At 42.2% G+C, this 15,138-nt stretch overlaps 1 protein-coding gene across 4 annotated transcripts in view; it reads left to right on the forward strand.

Annotated features, from left to right (window-relative positions):
* The window catches only part of LOC134344379 (latent-transforming growth factor beta-binding protein 2-like), a 510,939-nt gene that overhangs the window by 339,978 nt on the left and 155,823 nt on the right, over window positions 1–15,138 (forward strand). For all 4 annotated transcript variants that reach the window (XM_063044071.1, XM_063044078.1, XM_063044088.1 and 1 more), the window contains one exon: window positions 13,089–13,211. In XM_063044071.1, the coding sequence (XP_062900141.1) occupies window positions 13,089–13,211 (123 nt within the window). The remainder of the gene's footprint in view (window positions 1–13,088; window positions 13,212–15,138) is intronic.

Genomic DNA, 15,138 nt, shown 5'->3' on the forward strand with positions numbered 1-15,138 from the left:
GCGGCCAGATATCAAAGGTACTGCCTCTATCTAGAGCCTCCTACACCTTCAATCACCTTAGACATGAATAAAACACTCTGTATGCTGTAAAGGATGTAACATGATCTATCACTCATTCCATTAACATGTTTGCTGTGTCATAAGTACAAATTCAATTACATGTCACATGATCCCTCACACTCTTGCCAGCAACAACTGCAGCAAGGACGAATGTACACATTATGTTTATCAGTCAGATTTGCTAGGAATTGCAGATTTTGCCATCTCAGTGGTGGATGTCCAGCCATGACAAAGACGGATCAGTTTATGACATGTAGTGGGGCAGCCACGTGCTTCTGAAGTTACTGAGACTGTCTTTGCAAGGTCAGGTGCATTTCTATAGGGCATTTGATCATTTCTTATCCCTCAGCCAATTACTGGCTGGTCCCTATTTTATATAACAACCTACATACATATTAATGTAGTTTTTCTCTCTCTCTAACTATCACTATAGCAAGGACAAATTCAGAGAAATATAGGAGGGTCCCTTCTATTTAACAAGAGCAAGAGGGAGAGGAGGAAGTGTTACTGGAAGAGGTGAAAAACCCAGTGTGATTGTGAAGACTCTGGATCTTCCTGAGCTGATGGAAAGTACTGGTGCAGCTATGGACATTATGCCTTTGCACATGACTCCACATGTTACCAGCTTATTTATAGATATTGCAAGGGATACTCAGCAAGAATATGGAGTACTGAGTTCTATTTCATGAGGTGAAGTTCTAAGGCAGTTCAGCTAAACCTGAAACAGCTCTCTGGTCTGGCTGGATGGCATAACAGCACAGCAGTTCTGTCTGAAAGAACACTGATAAGTGTGATGAATGGAATGCAAGTTAGAGATGATGTAGAATTAAATGATAAAATTCACTGCTTGACGCTTAATTACTTCTTGTGGAATAATTGTGTCCACTTTATCAAATCTTATCACTTAGAGCCTGAGAGTTTAAATTCAATTGTTCAGATTATATAAAGCTCCCAACCTTCAACCATGAACACCCTAGCATTACATGGTTTCACAGGTTCAGTAGAATGCACTTGTTCAACTTGCATCACTCTTGAACAGACTGTTGTTATGTCACAACAGATAAATGCCACTTATAAACAGGGGCCAAAATTGAAAGATGAATTTTTAGAGTAGACATGGAACTGGAAGCTTTAACATCTGTTGGGCAGTTTGCCTCATAGCCAATGTAAAGAATTTTGTCTGTACAGCTCCTGAAGGGTTCTATTAGACAGTTGAAATAGAATATGACTTTATTTTAAGTTGTTACTTTCTTTCTACAGATACTGACTCTGAGATTGCATTCATGTGCATACCCTAGATGAGCATACCACAAGTGCACTCACTTCTGGTGAGACAGAGTAGCTTGAATTTGACCATTGTATGGAAAGAGCTGATAATGGAAGAACAGCTCAGTTATATGACATTCAGTGAGGGTGCTGAATAAATAACTATCAAGAACTGCGCAAGTGAAGATAGCTGACTCAGCACACATGGGACCTGCAATTTCAAGGCATCCAATGTTCACTGAGTTCATTCTGTTGATCTAATTAATTTAAGTCTTTAAATGCAATATTCTTTAAATATCATTGAGGTCCACAAGAACACACACAAAATGCTGGAGGAACTCAGCATGTCAGGCAGCATCTATGGGAAGGAATAAACAGTTGACATTTTGGGCTGAGATCCTTCATCAGGACTGGAAAGGAAGGGGGATGAAGCCCGGATAAGAAGGTGAAGGGAGGGGAAGGAGTACAAGCCGGAAGGTGACAGGTGAAGCCAGGTGGGTGGAGGGAGGGGGGATGAAGTGAGAAGTTGGGAGATCATAGGTGGAAAAGTTAAAGGGCTGAAGAAGAAAGAATCTGAAAGGAGAGGAGAGTGGACCATAGGAGAAAGGGAAGGAGAAGGGGCGCTGGGGGAAGTGATAGGCAGGTGAAGAGAAGTACACAAAATAGGTACTAAGTCTTAAATCTATTCCATCATTCAACATTATAGTTATCTACTTTAAACACCATTTTCCTGACCTATTTTAATCTCCCCAATTCCTTTAAAATCCTGAAATCTGATAATGTACATTTAGAACTTGCTTAGTTTGGACTTCCATAGACAAGATGGCTAGGAGGAAAGAGTATGACTGGCTACAGTCCAAATATAGAAGCAGAACATAAAAGAATTTTTTAATATTATGTGAATGGGAATTGGGTCAATAGGATCAGAGTGTTGAATGCTTGGCTTAGAGGTGGATACGGGAGAAATAGATTTACAATTATAAATTCAACAGACAAGACATTTGTGCAAAGTGGTAATTGATAACTAAAATCCATAGGAATGAAACAGAGCAAAAAGCAAACTGATGGAGGAACTCAGCAGGTGAAGCAGCATCTGTGGAGAAAAATAGATAGTTGATGATTTGGATTGAAAACTTTCATCTGAACTAAAAGATAAAGGGGAAATGTTGAAGCAAGAGCTAGAAAATAATAAGTGACTGCATGTGAAGCCTATATATTGTAATTGGTACTATTTCTGATTTTTTTTTTTAGAGTTTCTATACTGTGCTTCTGGATAGACAACATTCAAATGCAATTTAGGCATAGCCCTTCAGCCACTCAGAAGATCCTGACAAGGCTTTCCCTGTCATAGAGACTAGGGAGACTTAAATATAGCTTATCTATCTTTTCCTCATTTTCTTATTTGATATATCCATTTATAGTTGTGAATGCCCTCTTCATAACTTAATTTCTTTATCTGTCTTTTTCATCAGCAACTTTAGTAAAACATACCTTTTGTACCTTCAACCATAAGACCATTAAATATAGGAGCAGAATGAGGACATTTATCCCATAACTCCATTTTCCTATCTTCTCCCCACTACCTTAAACCCTCTTACCAATCAAGAACCCATCCATTGTTGCCTTTAATCAGATGCCTCTACTTCAATCTGAGGTTCCCACCTACTTTAACAAGACCATGATCGTCGTGGTAACTAAGAAAAACAAGGAAATGAAACTTAATGACTACTGCTCTGTGGCTCTGACAATCATGAAATAATTCAAGAGGTTGATCATGGCACATATCAACTGCAGCCTCCCAGACAACCTGAACCTACTGCTGAAACAAGTTTATGCAAGATGTCATCTACCTGGCTGTACACTCTTACATAGAAATATAGAAAACCTACAGCACAATACAGGCCCTTTGGCCCACAATGCTGTGCATGTACTTACTTTAGAAATTTATTTTTCTAAGCTCCATGTATCTATCCATGAATCTCGTAAAAGACCTTATTGTATCTTCTCCAGAACATCTGACAGTAAAGTTACCTACTGTAGAATATACAGTAGTTTATTGGCTGCAGCTCCTCATTAAATACCAAGGTACCAAGCAAATTTATTATAGGAAAGTTACTAATGTGGTTACAGCATTGGCTGATTGGTAGGAGGCAGCAACAAGGAATAAAAAGATCCCCGTCTAGATGGCTGCCAGTGGTTTTCCGAAGGTGCCTGTGTTAGGACTGCTTTTTATGCTGTATATAAGGGATTTAGATGATGGAATAAATGGTTTTTTTGCCAAGCTTGCAGATGATACGAAGATTGTTGGAGGGGCAAGAGGACTGTAGAGAGACTCAAACAGATTTGGAGAATGAGCAAGATAGTGGCAAATGAAATACAATGTTGGAAAGTGATTGGTCATGCACTTTGGTAGTAGAAATAAATCTGCAGACTATTTTCTAAATGGAAAGAAAATCCAAAAATCTGAGATGAAAAGGGACTTGGGAGCCCTTGTGCAGAACATCCTAAAGATTAATTTGTGGGTTTGAGTCAGTGGTGAGGAAAGCAAATGCAATGTTAGCATTCATTTCAAGAGCAGGGATGTGATGCTGAGGCTTTATAAGATACTGTTGAGGCCTCACCTTGAGTATTGTGAACAGTTTTGGGCTCATCTTAGAAAAGATGTGCTGGCATTGGTGGGGTCCAGAGGTGATTTACAAGGATGATTCTGGGAATGAAAGGGTTAGCATGTGAGGAGCGTTTCATGGCTCTGGTCTGTACTTGCTGGAATTTAGAAGGATGAGGGGAGATTTCATTGAAATATTTCGAATGTTGAAAGCCCTAGAAAGAGTAGATGTGGAAGGGATGTTTCCCATGGTGGGGGAGTCTAGGACAAGAGGGCACAGTCTCAGAATAGAGGGGTGTTCATTTAAAACAGAGATGCAGAGAAATTTCTTTAGCCAGAGGGAGGTGAATTTGTGGAATTTGTTACCAGATGCAGCTGTGGGGGTGTGGTCATTGGGTGCATTTAAGGAAAAGATTGATAGGTTCTTTATTGGACACGGCATCAAAGGTTATGGAGAGAAGTCTGGAGAATGGGGTTGAGGAGGGGGAGAAAAAGGATCAGCGATGATTGAATGGTGGAGCAGACTCAATGGGCCAAATGGCCTAATTCTGCTCCCATGTCTTATGGTCTAAATTCATATCCAAACTCTTTTATCTGGGACCCAATACCTCCCTTCATAGTTGGATTCTTGAGATACTGACAAAATCAGTGAAGGTAGGTAGCAACTTCTCCACCTTGTGTGGGCTCTGGGTCTCCACGAGGCTACTTTCTCAGCCTCCTACTTTACTCTCTATACACCAGGACTGGGTAGACAGATTATTTCGAATTCCATCTTCAAATTTGCATATGACAGCACCTTCCAAAGTGGGCCGGATCTCAAATAACAATGAGTTGGGGTATAGGAAGGAAGAAGGTGGCCTTGTGGAATGATGTCATGACAACCTGTCCCTCATTGTCAACAAAATAAAAGAGCTGTTCATCAAAACAGCAGAACAAGGAGGGGAGGCAGCACACCTGCTCTTGCTAGGAGTGGTCATCACCTGTCCTGGTTCAACCACATAAATGCCAAGGCCAAGAAAGTTCACTGGTGTTTCTAGTTCTTCAGGAGGCTAAAGAAATTTGGCATGACCCCTATGACCGTCACCAATTTTTACTGAAACACCATAAAAAGTATCATGTCTAGACACTTTATGGCTTGGTAAGGTAGTTGCTCTGCCTGAGACTGCAAAAAACTGCAGAAAAGTTGTGGACGCAGCTCCGTAATCATGGAAACCACCCCCCACCCCCTTCATGGACACTGTCTATATTTTTGCTGCTTCGATAAAGCAGCTAACATACTAAAAGAACACACCTACCCCAGACAATCCTCCTCCTCCCATAATTAATTGAAAGAGGCGGCACAGGTAGTTAGGGTCGTAAAGAAAGCTTTTGGTCTTGATAAATGGAAGTATTGTGTACAAGGGATGGAATGTTATGATGAAGTTGTATAACACAGTAGTGAGTCCTAATTTGGCACAGTGTATGCAGTTTTGGTCACCTACCCACAGGAAAGATGTAAATAAGGTTGAAGGAGTATAAAGAAAAATTACATGGATGTTGCCGGGACTGGAAGATGTGAGTTATAAAGAAAGATTGGATAGGTTAAGACTTTATTCCTTGGAATGTAGCTGATTGAGGGAAGATTTGATAGAGATACAAAGTTACGAGGGATATAGATAGGGTAAATGTATGGTGGTGTTTTCCACTGTGGATGGGGGGGACTACAACTAGAGGTATTGCTTAAGAGGGAAAGGTGGAAAGTTTAAGGGAACCTGAGGGGAAACTTCTTTGCTCAGAGGGTTGTGAGAGTGTGGAATGAGCTGCCAGCACAAGCGGTGCATGTGAGCTCGATTTCAACATGTACGTGAAGTTTGGATAGGTACATGGGTAAGTAGGGCAATGGTCCAGCTGCAGGTCAATGAGACTAGGTAGTTTAAATGGTTTGGCACTGACTAGATGGGTCAACAGGCCTGTTTCTGTGCTGTACTTCTCTATGACTTCCTGCTCCCATTGGCAGAAGATAAAAAAAATTATAAGAACATATCAATAGGCTTAAGGACAGCTTCTATCCCGGTTATAAAACAGACCCCTAGAACGAAAAGATGGATGCTTGACCTTACGATCTACTATGTTATGGGCTTGTACCTCATTATCTACCTGCACTGCACTTTTAATGTCCCTGTAACAATTCAGGGTTTTAAATTTTTAGATCACTGGGATCTCTTCCGGGGAAGGTGGGACCTGTACAGATTGGATGGGTTGCACCTGAACTTGAGGGGGAGCAATATTCTTGCAGGTAGGTTTGCTAGCATGGTTCGGGAGGGTTTAAACTATTTTGCGAGGGGGATGGGACCCAGAGCAATAGAGCAGTGAAAGAAGTGCATGGAGAAAAGCCAGATCTAACATACAGAAAGGCTTTGAGGAAAGAGAAGCAGAATAAACGGTGTAAAGACAGTAAGGTAGAAGGGATGAAATGTGTGTACCTCAATGCAAGAAGCATCAGGAACAAAGGTGATGAACTGAGAGCTTGGATACATACATGGAATTATGATGTAGTGGCCATTACAGAGACTTGGCTGGCACCAGGGCAGGAATGGATTCTCAATATTCCTGGATTTCAGTGCTTTAAAAAGGGATAGAGAGGGTGGAAAAAGGGGTGGAGGGGTGGCATTACTGGTCAGGGATACTATTACAGCTACAGAAAGGGTGGGTAATGTAGCAGGATCCTCTTTTGAGTCAATATGGGTGGAACAGGAAGGGAGCAGTTACTCTACTGGGGGTATTCTATAGGCCCCCTGGTAGCAGCAGAGATACAGAGGAGCAGATTGGGAGGCAGATTTTGGAAAGGTGCAAAAATAACAGGGTTGTTATCATGGGTGACTTTAACTTCCCTAATATTGATTGGCACCTGATTAGTTCCAAGGGTTTAGATGGGGCAGAATTTGTTAAGTGTGTCCAGGATGGATTCCTGTCACAGTATGTGGACAGGCCGACCAGGAGGAATGCCATACTAGATCTAGTACTAGGTAATGAACCAGGTCAGGTCACAGATCTCTCAGTGGGTGAGCATCTGGGGGACAGTGACCACCGCTCCCTGGCCTTTATAATTATCATGGAAAAGGATAGAATTAAAGAGGACAGGAAAATTTTTAATTGGGGAAAGGCAAATTATGAAGCTATAAGGCTAGAATTTGTGGGTGTGAATTGGGATGATGTTTTTGCAGGGAAATGTACTATGGACATGTGGTCGATGTTTAAAGATCTCTTGCGGGATGTAAGGGATAAATTTGTCCCGGTGAGGAAGATAAAGAATGGTAGGGTGAAGGAACCATGGGTGACAAGTGAGGTGGAAAATCTAGTCAGGAGGAAGAAGGCAGCATACATGAGGTTTAGGAAGCAAGGATCAGCTGGGTCTATTGAGGAATATAGGGAAGCAAGAAAAGAGCTTAAGAAGGGGCTGAGAAGAGCAAGAAGGGGGCATGAGAAGGCCTTGGCGAGTAGGGTAAAGGAAAACCCCAAGGCATTCTTCAATTATGTGAAGAAAAAAAGGATGACAGGAGTGAAGGTAGGACCGATTAGAGATAAAGGTGGGAAGATGTGCCTGGAGGCTGTGGAAGTGAGCGAGGTCGTCAATGAATACTTCTCTTTGGTATTCACCAATGAGAGGGAACTTGATGATGGTGAGGACAATATGAGTGAGGGTGATGTTCTGGAGCATGCTGATATTAAGGGAGAGGAGGTGTTGGAGTTGTTAAAATACATTAGGACAGATAAGTCCCCGGGGCCTGATGGAATATTCCCCAGGCTGCTCCACGAGGCGAGAGAAGAGATTGCTGAGCCTCTGGCTAGGATCTTTATGTCCTCGTTGTCCACGGGAATGGTACCGGAGGATTGGAGGGAGGCGAATGTTGTTCCCTTGTTCAAAAAAGGTAGTAGGGATAGTCCGGGTAATTATAGACCAGTGAGCCTTACGTCTGTGGTGGGAAAGCTGTTGTTAAAAGATTCTTAGAGATAGGATCTATAGGCATTTAGAGAATCATGGTCTGATCAGGGACAGTCAGCATGGCTTTGTGAAGGGCAGATTGTGTCTAACAAGCCTGATAGAGTTCTTTGAGGAGGTGACCAGGCATATAGATGAGGGTAGTGCAGTGGATGTGATCTATATGGATTTTAGTAAAGCAGTTGACAAGGTTCCACATGGTAGGCTTATTCAGAAAGTTAGAAGGCATGGGATCCAGGGAAGTTTGGCCAGGTGGATTCAGAATTGGCTTGCCTGCAGAAGGCAGAGGGTGGTGGTGGAGTGAGTACATTCAGATTGGAGGATTGTGACTAGTGGTGTCCCACGAGAATCTGTTCTGGGACCTCTACTTTTCGTGATTTTTATTAACGACTTGGATGTGGGGGTAGGAGGGTGGGTTGGCAAGTTTGCAGACGACACAAAGGTTGGTGGTGTTGTAGATAGTGTAGAGGATTGTCAAAGATTGCAGAGAGACATTGATAGGATGCAGAAGTGGGCTGAGAAATGGCAGATGGAGTTCAACCCGGAGAAGTGTGAGATGGTACACTTTGGAAGGACAAACTCCAAGGCAGAGTACAAAGAAAATGGCAGGATACTTGGTAGTGTGGAGGAGCAGAGGGATCTGTGGGTACATGTCCACAGATCCCTGAAAGTTGCCTCACAGGTGGATAGAGTAGTTAAGAAAGCTTATGGGGTGTTAGCTTTCATAAGTCGAAGGATAGAGTTTAAGAGTCGCGATGTAATGATGCAGCTCTATAAAACTCTGGTTAGGCCGCACTTGGAGTGTTGTGTCCAGTTCTGGTCACCTCACTATAGGAAGGATGTGGAAGCATTGGAAAGGGTACAGAGGAGATTTACCAGGATGCTGCCTGCCTGGTTTAGAAAGTATGCATTATGATCAGAGATTAAGGGAGCTAGGGCTTTACTCTTTGGAGAGAAGGAGGATGAGAGGAGACATGATAGAGGTGTACAAGATAATAAGAGGAATAGATAGAGTGGATAGCCAGCGCCTCTTCCCCAGGGCACCACTGCTCAATACAAGAGGACATGGCTTTAAGGTAAGGGGTGGGAAGTTCAAGGGGGATATTAGAGGAAGGTTTTTTACTCAGAGAGTGGTTGGTGCGTGGAATGCACTGCCTGAGTCAGTGGTGGAGGCAGATACACTAGTGAAGTTTAAGAGACTACTAGACAGGTATATGGAGGAATCTAAGGTGGGGGCTTATATGGGAGGCAGGGTTTGAGGGTCGGCACAACATTGTGGGCCGAAGGGCCTGTACTGTGCTGTACTGTTCTATGTTCTAATTCATTCTGCATTCAAAACACGAGAAAATCAGCAAATTCTGGAAAACCAAAGCAGCACACACAAAATGCTGGAGGAATTCAGTAGGCCAAGCAGAACCTATGGAAAAGAGTAAACAGTCGATAGTTCAGGTTGAGATCCTTCAAGACTGGAAAGGAAGGGGGGAAGTCAGAATAAAGTGGACGGAGGGGAGGAAGAAGTACAAGGAGGCAGGTGATAAGTGAAACTGGGAGAGGGGGAGGGTGAATTAAAGAGCTGGGAAGTTGATTGGTGAAAGATAAAGGGCTAGAGAAGTGGGTGTCTGATGGGAGAGGACAGAAAACCATGGAAGAAAGGGTAAGGGGAGGAGCACCAGAGGAAAGTGATGGGCAGGTAAGGAGATAAGAATGCATTTTGCATTCTGTTCTTGTTTTTTTCTTGTTCTATGCCTTATGAGAATAGGTTGAGTGAACTTGGCCTTTTCCCTTGAGTGACAGAGATTGAGAGGTGACCTGTTAGAGGCATACATGATGATGAGGGGCATTGATCGTGCGGATAGCCAGACCTGAAATGGCTATCACGAGGCAGCATAGTTTTAAGGTGCTTGGAAGTAGGTACAGAGGTGATGTCAGAGGCAAGTTTTTCACACAGAGAGTGGTGGTGTGTGGAATGCACTGTCAGCGACAGTGGTAGAGGCAAATTCTAAGTTTCATAAAAGACCCTTTGGAAAAATAGAAGGCTACGTGGTAGGGAAATTCTAAGTAGTTTATAGAGTCGGTTACATGCTCGGTATAACATTGTTGGGCTGAAGGGCCTGTAATGTGCTGTAGATTTCTATGATTCTCCTTCAGTGTGAAAATGCAATTATCTGTATGGATGGCTTCCAGTTTTTCACTGTATATTGGTACATGTGACAATAATAAACCAATTCATCTTAAATACACCCAATAGCTTAGCCTTCACATTCCTTCATTGGCAATGAATTCCACAGATTCACCACTCACTAGCTGAAGAAATTCCTCCTCGCTTCTATTCTAAAAGGGCACCCCTTTATTCTGAAACTATTCTTTGAATCCTAGACTCTCCCATGAATGGAAACGTCCTCACCATGTCCACTCTTGTAGGGCTCTGTGCAAGTAAATTCTATCCAAGTAAACAAAAATTATAAAATAGAATTAAGGGCCCAGCACCAATTACTATGCCATAGCACTTGTTACAGTTTATGAACCAGAGAAAAATAGTGATATATGCCTTCTCTCTGTTGCTGCTACCTAGCTAATCTTCCATCCATTGCTCCCATACCATGTTATCTCCTATACCATGAGTTTGTTTTTTCCAAAATAACCTATATGCAGTACCTTGTTTTATTTTAAAATGGCTTCTAGCTTGGTAGAATTCAGGACTGACAACTATTATTAATGACAAGAAGGTTTGAAGAAAACAATGAAGGGAGGATAATGAAGAGAAGGTAAAGAAAAGAGAGAGCTAGCCAATAAAATTAAGGAGGGTACCAAAGGTTTCTTCAGATACAAAAATTGTAAAAGAGAGGTGAGAGTGGATATTAGACAACTGGAAAAGGATGCTGGAGAAGGAGTAATGGGGACAATGAAAAGGCGGACGAACTGAATAAGTATTTTGCATCAGTATTCACTGTGTAAGACACTAGGAGTATGGTGGAAGTTCCAGCTGTCAGGGGTCATGAAGTGTGTGAGGTTACCATAACTAGAAAGAAGGCTTTTGGGAAACTTAAAGACCTGAAGGTAGATAAGTCACCTGGACCAGATGGTATACACCCCAGGATTCTGAAAGAAGGGGTTAAAGAGATTGTGGAGGCGTTAGTAATGATCGTTCAAGAATCACTAGATTCTGGAATGTTTTTGGAAGACTGGAAAATTGCAAATGTCACTCCACTCTTTAAGAAGTGAGAAAGGCAGAAGAAAGGAAACTATAGGCCAGTTAGTCTGACCTCAGTGGTTGGGAAGATGTTGGGGTCGATTATTAACAATGAGGACTCAAAGTACTTGAAGGCACATGATAAAATAGACCATAGTTTCCTCAAGGGAAGGTCTTGCCTGACAAAACTGTTGGAAAATTCTTTGTAGAACTAACAAGCAGGTTAGACAAAGGAGAGATGGTTGATGTGTTCTTGGATTTTCAGAAGACCTTTGACAAGGTGCCACACATGAGGCTGCTTAACAAGCTATGAGCCCACAGTATTACAGGAAAGGTTCTACTATGGATAAAACAGTGGCTGATTGGCAGGATGCAAAGAGTAGGGATAAAAGGAACCTTTCCTGGTTGGCGACTAGAGGTATTCTACAGGGGTTTGTGTTGGGACCGAAAATTTTTACGTTGCATGTCAATGATTTGGATGAAGGAATTGATGACTTTGTTGCAAAGTTTGCAGACAATATGAAGATAGGTGAAGAGGCAGGTAGGTTTGAGGAAGTAGAGAGACTACAGAAGGACTTAGCTGGATTAGGAGAATGGGCAAAGAAATGGCAGATGGAATACAGTGTCGGGAAGTATATGGTCATGCACTTTGGTAGAAGAAATGAAAGAGTTGACTATTTTCTAAATGAAGAGAAAATACAAAAAACAGAGGTGTAAAGGTACTTGGGAGTGTTTGTGTAAGATTCCCTAAAAGTTAATTTGCAGGTTGAGTCTGTAGTAAGAAAGGCATTTGCAGTGTTAGCATTCATTTCAAGAGGACTAGAGTGGCTGTGGAAAGGATGTTTCCTATGGTGGGAGAGTCTAGAACTCAGCTTCAGAATAGAAGCGCATCCTTTTAGAACGATGATGAGGAATTTCCTTAGCCAGGGAGTGGCGAATCTGTGGAATTCTTTTCCACAGGCAGCTGTAGAGGCTAAATCTGTATGTTTATTTAGGGAAGATTTTGACAGATGGTCAGGGTGTGAAGGGATACAGGGAGAAGACGGGCTGAGAGGAAAATTGACTCAATGGGCCAAATGGCCTGATTCGGCTCCTATATCTTATGGTCTTATCAGTGTTTTAATGTGTTCTCTATATGAGGCAGATTGCGCCTTCTGCCAATCTGCGTCTTGTAAGGCATGAAAATACCCGACGCAGGCCTCTCATGGTCTGAGTCGACGTCTCCCACCCCCAACCCCTATATGAGGCAAGGGCATATTTTCAGTATCTCCAGCTGAGCAAAGTGAAATCAGTTGGGGTCCTACTGTCTATAACATTTAAGTGGTATTTTGTGTTGTCTTCATATGTTTTCTAAGAGCATCTGTACACTACTGTGTGAGCATAGCTAAAAAAAATTAACTATGTGATTTTGGATAAATGAAGGCTTTCATTAATCTTCAACATAGTATCAATCAATGCACATAAAGAGAAATGTAAGATAATGATGTGACTGTGGAAGAGAAGGAAATACAAATAAACTGTAGATTATGTGATGGAGTAGTTGCCAGAACCATTTGTTGTTGACATACAATAGGCAGAGCAACAGAGACCCTCTTTTACACTTGTTATTTCCTGATGCAAACTTCTTGGCTTGATGACTTCAATCATTGGCCATATCCAAAAAATAATGTTGCCAAATGGGATCAATGCACACATAATGTTATAAGTTTCATGGTACAGTTCAAATAATGACAACATATTTTCTTTTCTCAGTAGTGTTGTCATTTGAGACTAAAATTTTGATACATCTTTCTACTTCTGTCAGACTTATTGAATAGTATTAATAATTACAAAAGTTATTATAACTGTTTACAAAAAATCTTGGAAAATGTAAAAAATGTTTTTTTCTGGTTATTATTTAATTAAAACCCTGTGGTATATATTAAAATAAAAACAAATTTGGAATGTTGCAGTCCCTAATGTTGTTATGATGCTGTGTTGTGTTTCAGATAAGAATGAGTGCTTGATTTCTGGCATTTGTGCACATGGGAATTGTGTCAACATGGAAGGGTCTTATAGATGCATTTGTAACCAAGGTTTTGAGCATGTGATAGACCAGAAGAGCTGCAGAGGTTTGTGAACATTTTCAAACATGTCCAATGCTAGCTTGCCAATACTGACTCATGATATTCCTTTAAGCATTTAGTTGTTCCTTCTTTGCATGTGTGTGCTTTACTGTTAACTTCCTCCTCCTCCTCCCAAAACAAAAAAACACATTATTGCTTATCCTTGACTTTTAAAATTCTTGGGCCTGGAAGATTAAAAAATGTTGTGCTCTGACTAGTAGGTTTAATTGTGAACCTGTTCTCACTACTGCACTGGGCATAGGACATTTGAAAACGTGAAACAGAAGTTTTTATGGGGCAAATCTCTATAAAGGACATAAGCCACAGAACCGGTGGCTGTAACAACTAGCAGCAGAGAAAGCAACAGGGAGGATGTGATGATTGAGAAATTGGGTGCTGCTCCATCTGACAAGACACCATGGTAGAAGTAAACAGATGAAAGCAGAGCCGGATATATATATAGCCAACTAGTAACAAGTGAATTAAGAAGAAATGTTAAAGCAGAAAATCAGGTTTTGAAGGGTAATTTCACTACTTGGAAAAAAAAATTACCGAAAGCTCTCATGACCTCTTCAGTGATAATGCAAATTACTCTAATCTGAAATATGACTTCATTTCTAACTCTGATTGGATCCAGCTCTGTCTGGCATCTTGTCCAGAGGCATTCCAACATGGGTGGCCTTGAGTTGGCATTGCCTGGTGGAGTCCCTGAAGTATGCAAGCCTCCACATGATGTCAACATGTTAATCCAGGTCCTGGAGGATTCTGCTTCATTGTTCTCTCAAGCAATGTGTTCTTGTTACTCACCATTCTCTACATGAGAAAGATCCTTGTCAAATCCTTTCTAAATCTCTCTTTACTTCCCCTAAATAGGTCTCTGAGATAGTGCTTCCCATTGTAATTTACAAATCATTCCACAAATTTTGAATTCGATATTGCACTAAGCACATTTTTAATTGCAAGCAACACTCATTTATCCTAACGAACTTTACATCTTTTCTGCTACACATTTTCTTCAACCCATTCGAAAGATTTTTCCAGAGCAGCACACACAAAATGCTGGAGGAACTCAGCAAGTCAGGGAAAAACTATGGAAGGAAATAAACAGTTGTAGCGATGTGCTACACACAGAGCTAGAAATATCGACACACAGACTGTAGGTTGCACTCGAGACTAGTTTATTCAGACTGTGAGGGCGGTTGGAACGTCCGTTCTGGGGTGCACCATCATCGCGGCGTCTGCCAAGGCTTCCTTGGCTTTAACGAAAGCAGCCGCAGCCTCTTCGTCCCAAGTAATGTCCTTGCCTTTACCTGACATCAAGGTGAACAAAGGGCACAGATACGGGCTGCTGAGGGGAGGAAGCGGTGGTAGAAGTTCACCATACCAACGAACTCCTGCAGTCCTTTGACTGTGTTGGGGGAGGTGAAGTGGCGGATTGCGTCTACCTTGGCAGGCAGAGGTGTTGCCCCGTCTTTGGTAATCCTGTGGCCCAGGAAGTCGATGGTGTCGAGTCCGAACTGCCATTTGGCTGGGTTGATCGTGAGGCTGAAATCAGTCAGGCGGGAGTAGAGCTGGCGGAGGTGGGACAGATGCTCCTGACGACTACTGCTGGCTATGAGGATGCCATCCAAATAGATGAACGCAAAGTCCAGGTCGCGTCCCACCACATCCATTAGCTGCTGGAACATCTGTGCGGCATTCTTCAGGCGGAACGGCATTCGGAGGAATTCGAACAGGCCGAACGGGGTGATGAGTGCTCTTTTGGGGATGTTTTCAGGGTGTACCGGAATTTGATGGTACCCCCAGATGAGGTCTACTTTGGAAAAGATGCTTGCCCCGTGCAGGTTTGCTGCAAAGTCCTGTATGTGCAGCATGGGGTAGTGGTCTGGAGTTGTAGCCTCGTTCAGTCTGCGGCAGTCGCCGTATGGTCTCC

This window comes from Mobula hypostoma, chromosome 1 (genome assembly GCF_963921235.1).
Source record: "Mobula hypostoma chromosome 1, sMobHyp1.1, whole genome shotgun sequence".
NCBI classification, from domain to species: Eukaryota; Metazoa; Chordata; class Chondrichthyes; order Myliobatiformes; family Myliobatidae; genus Mobula; species Mobula hypostoma.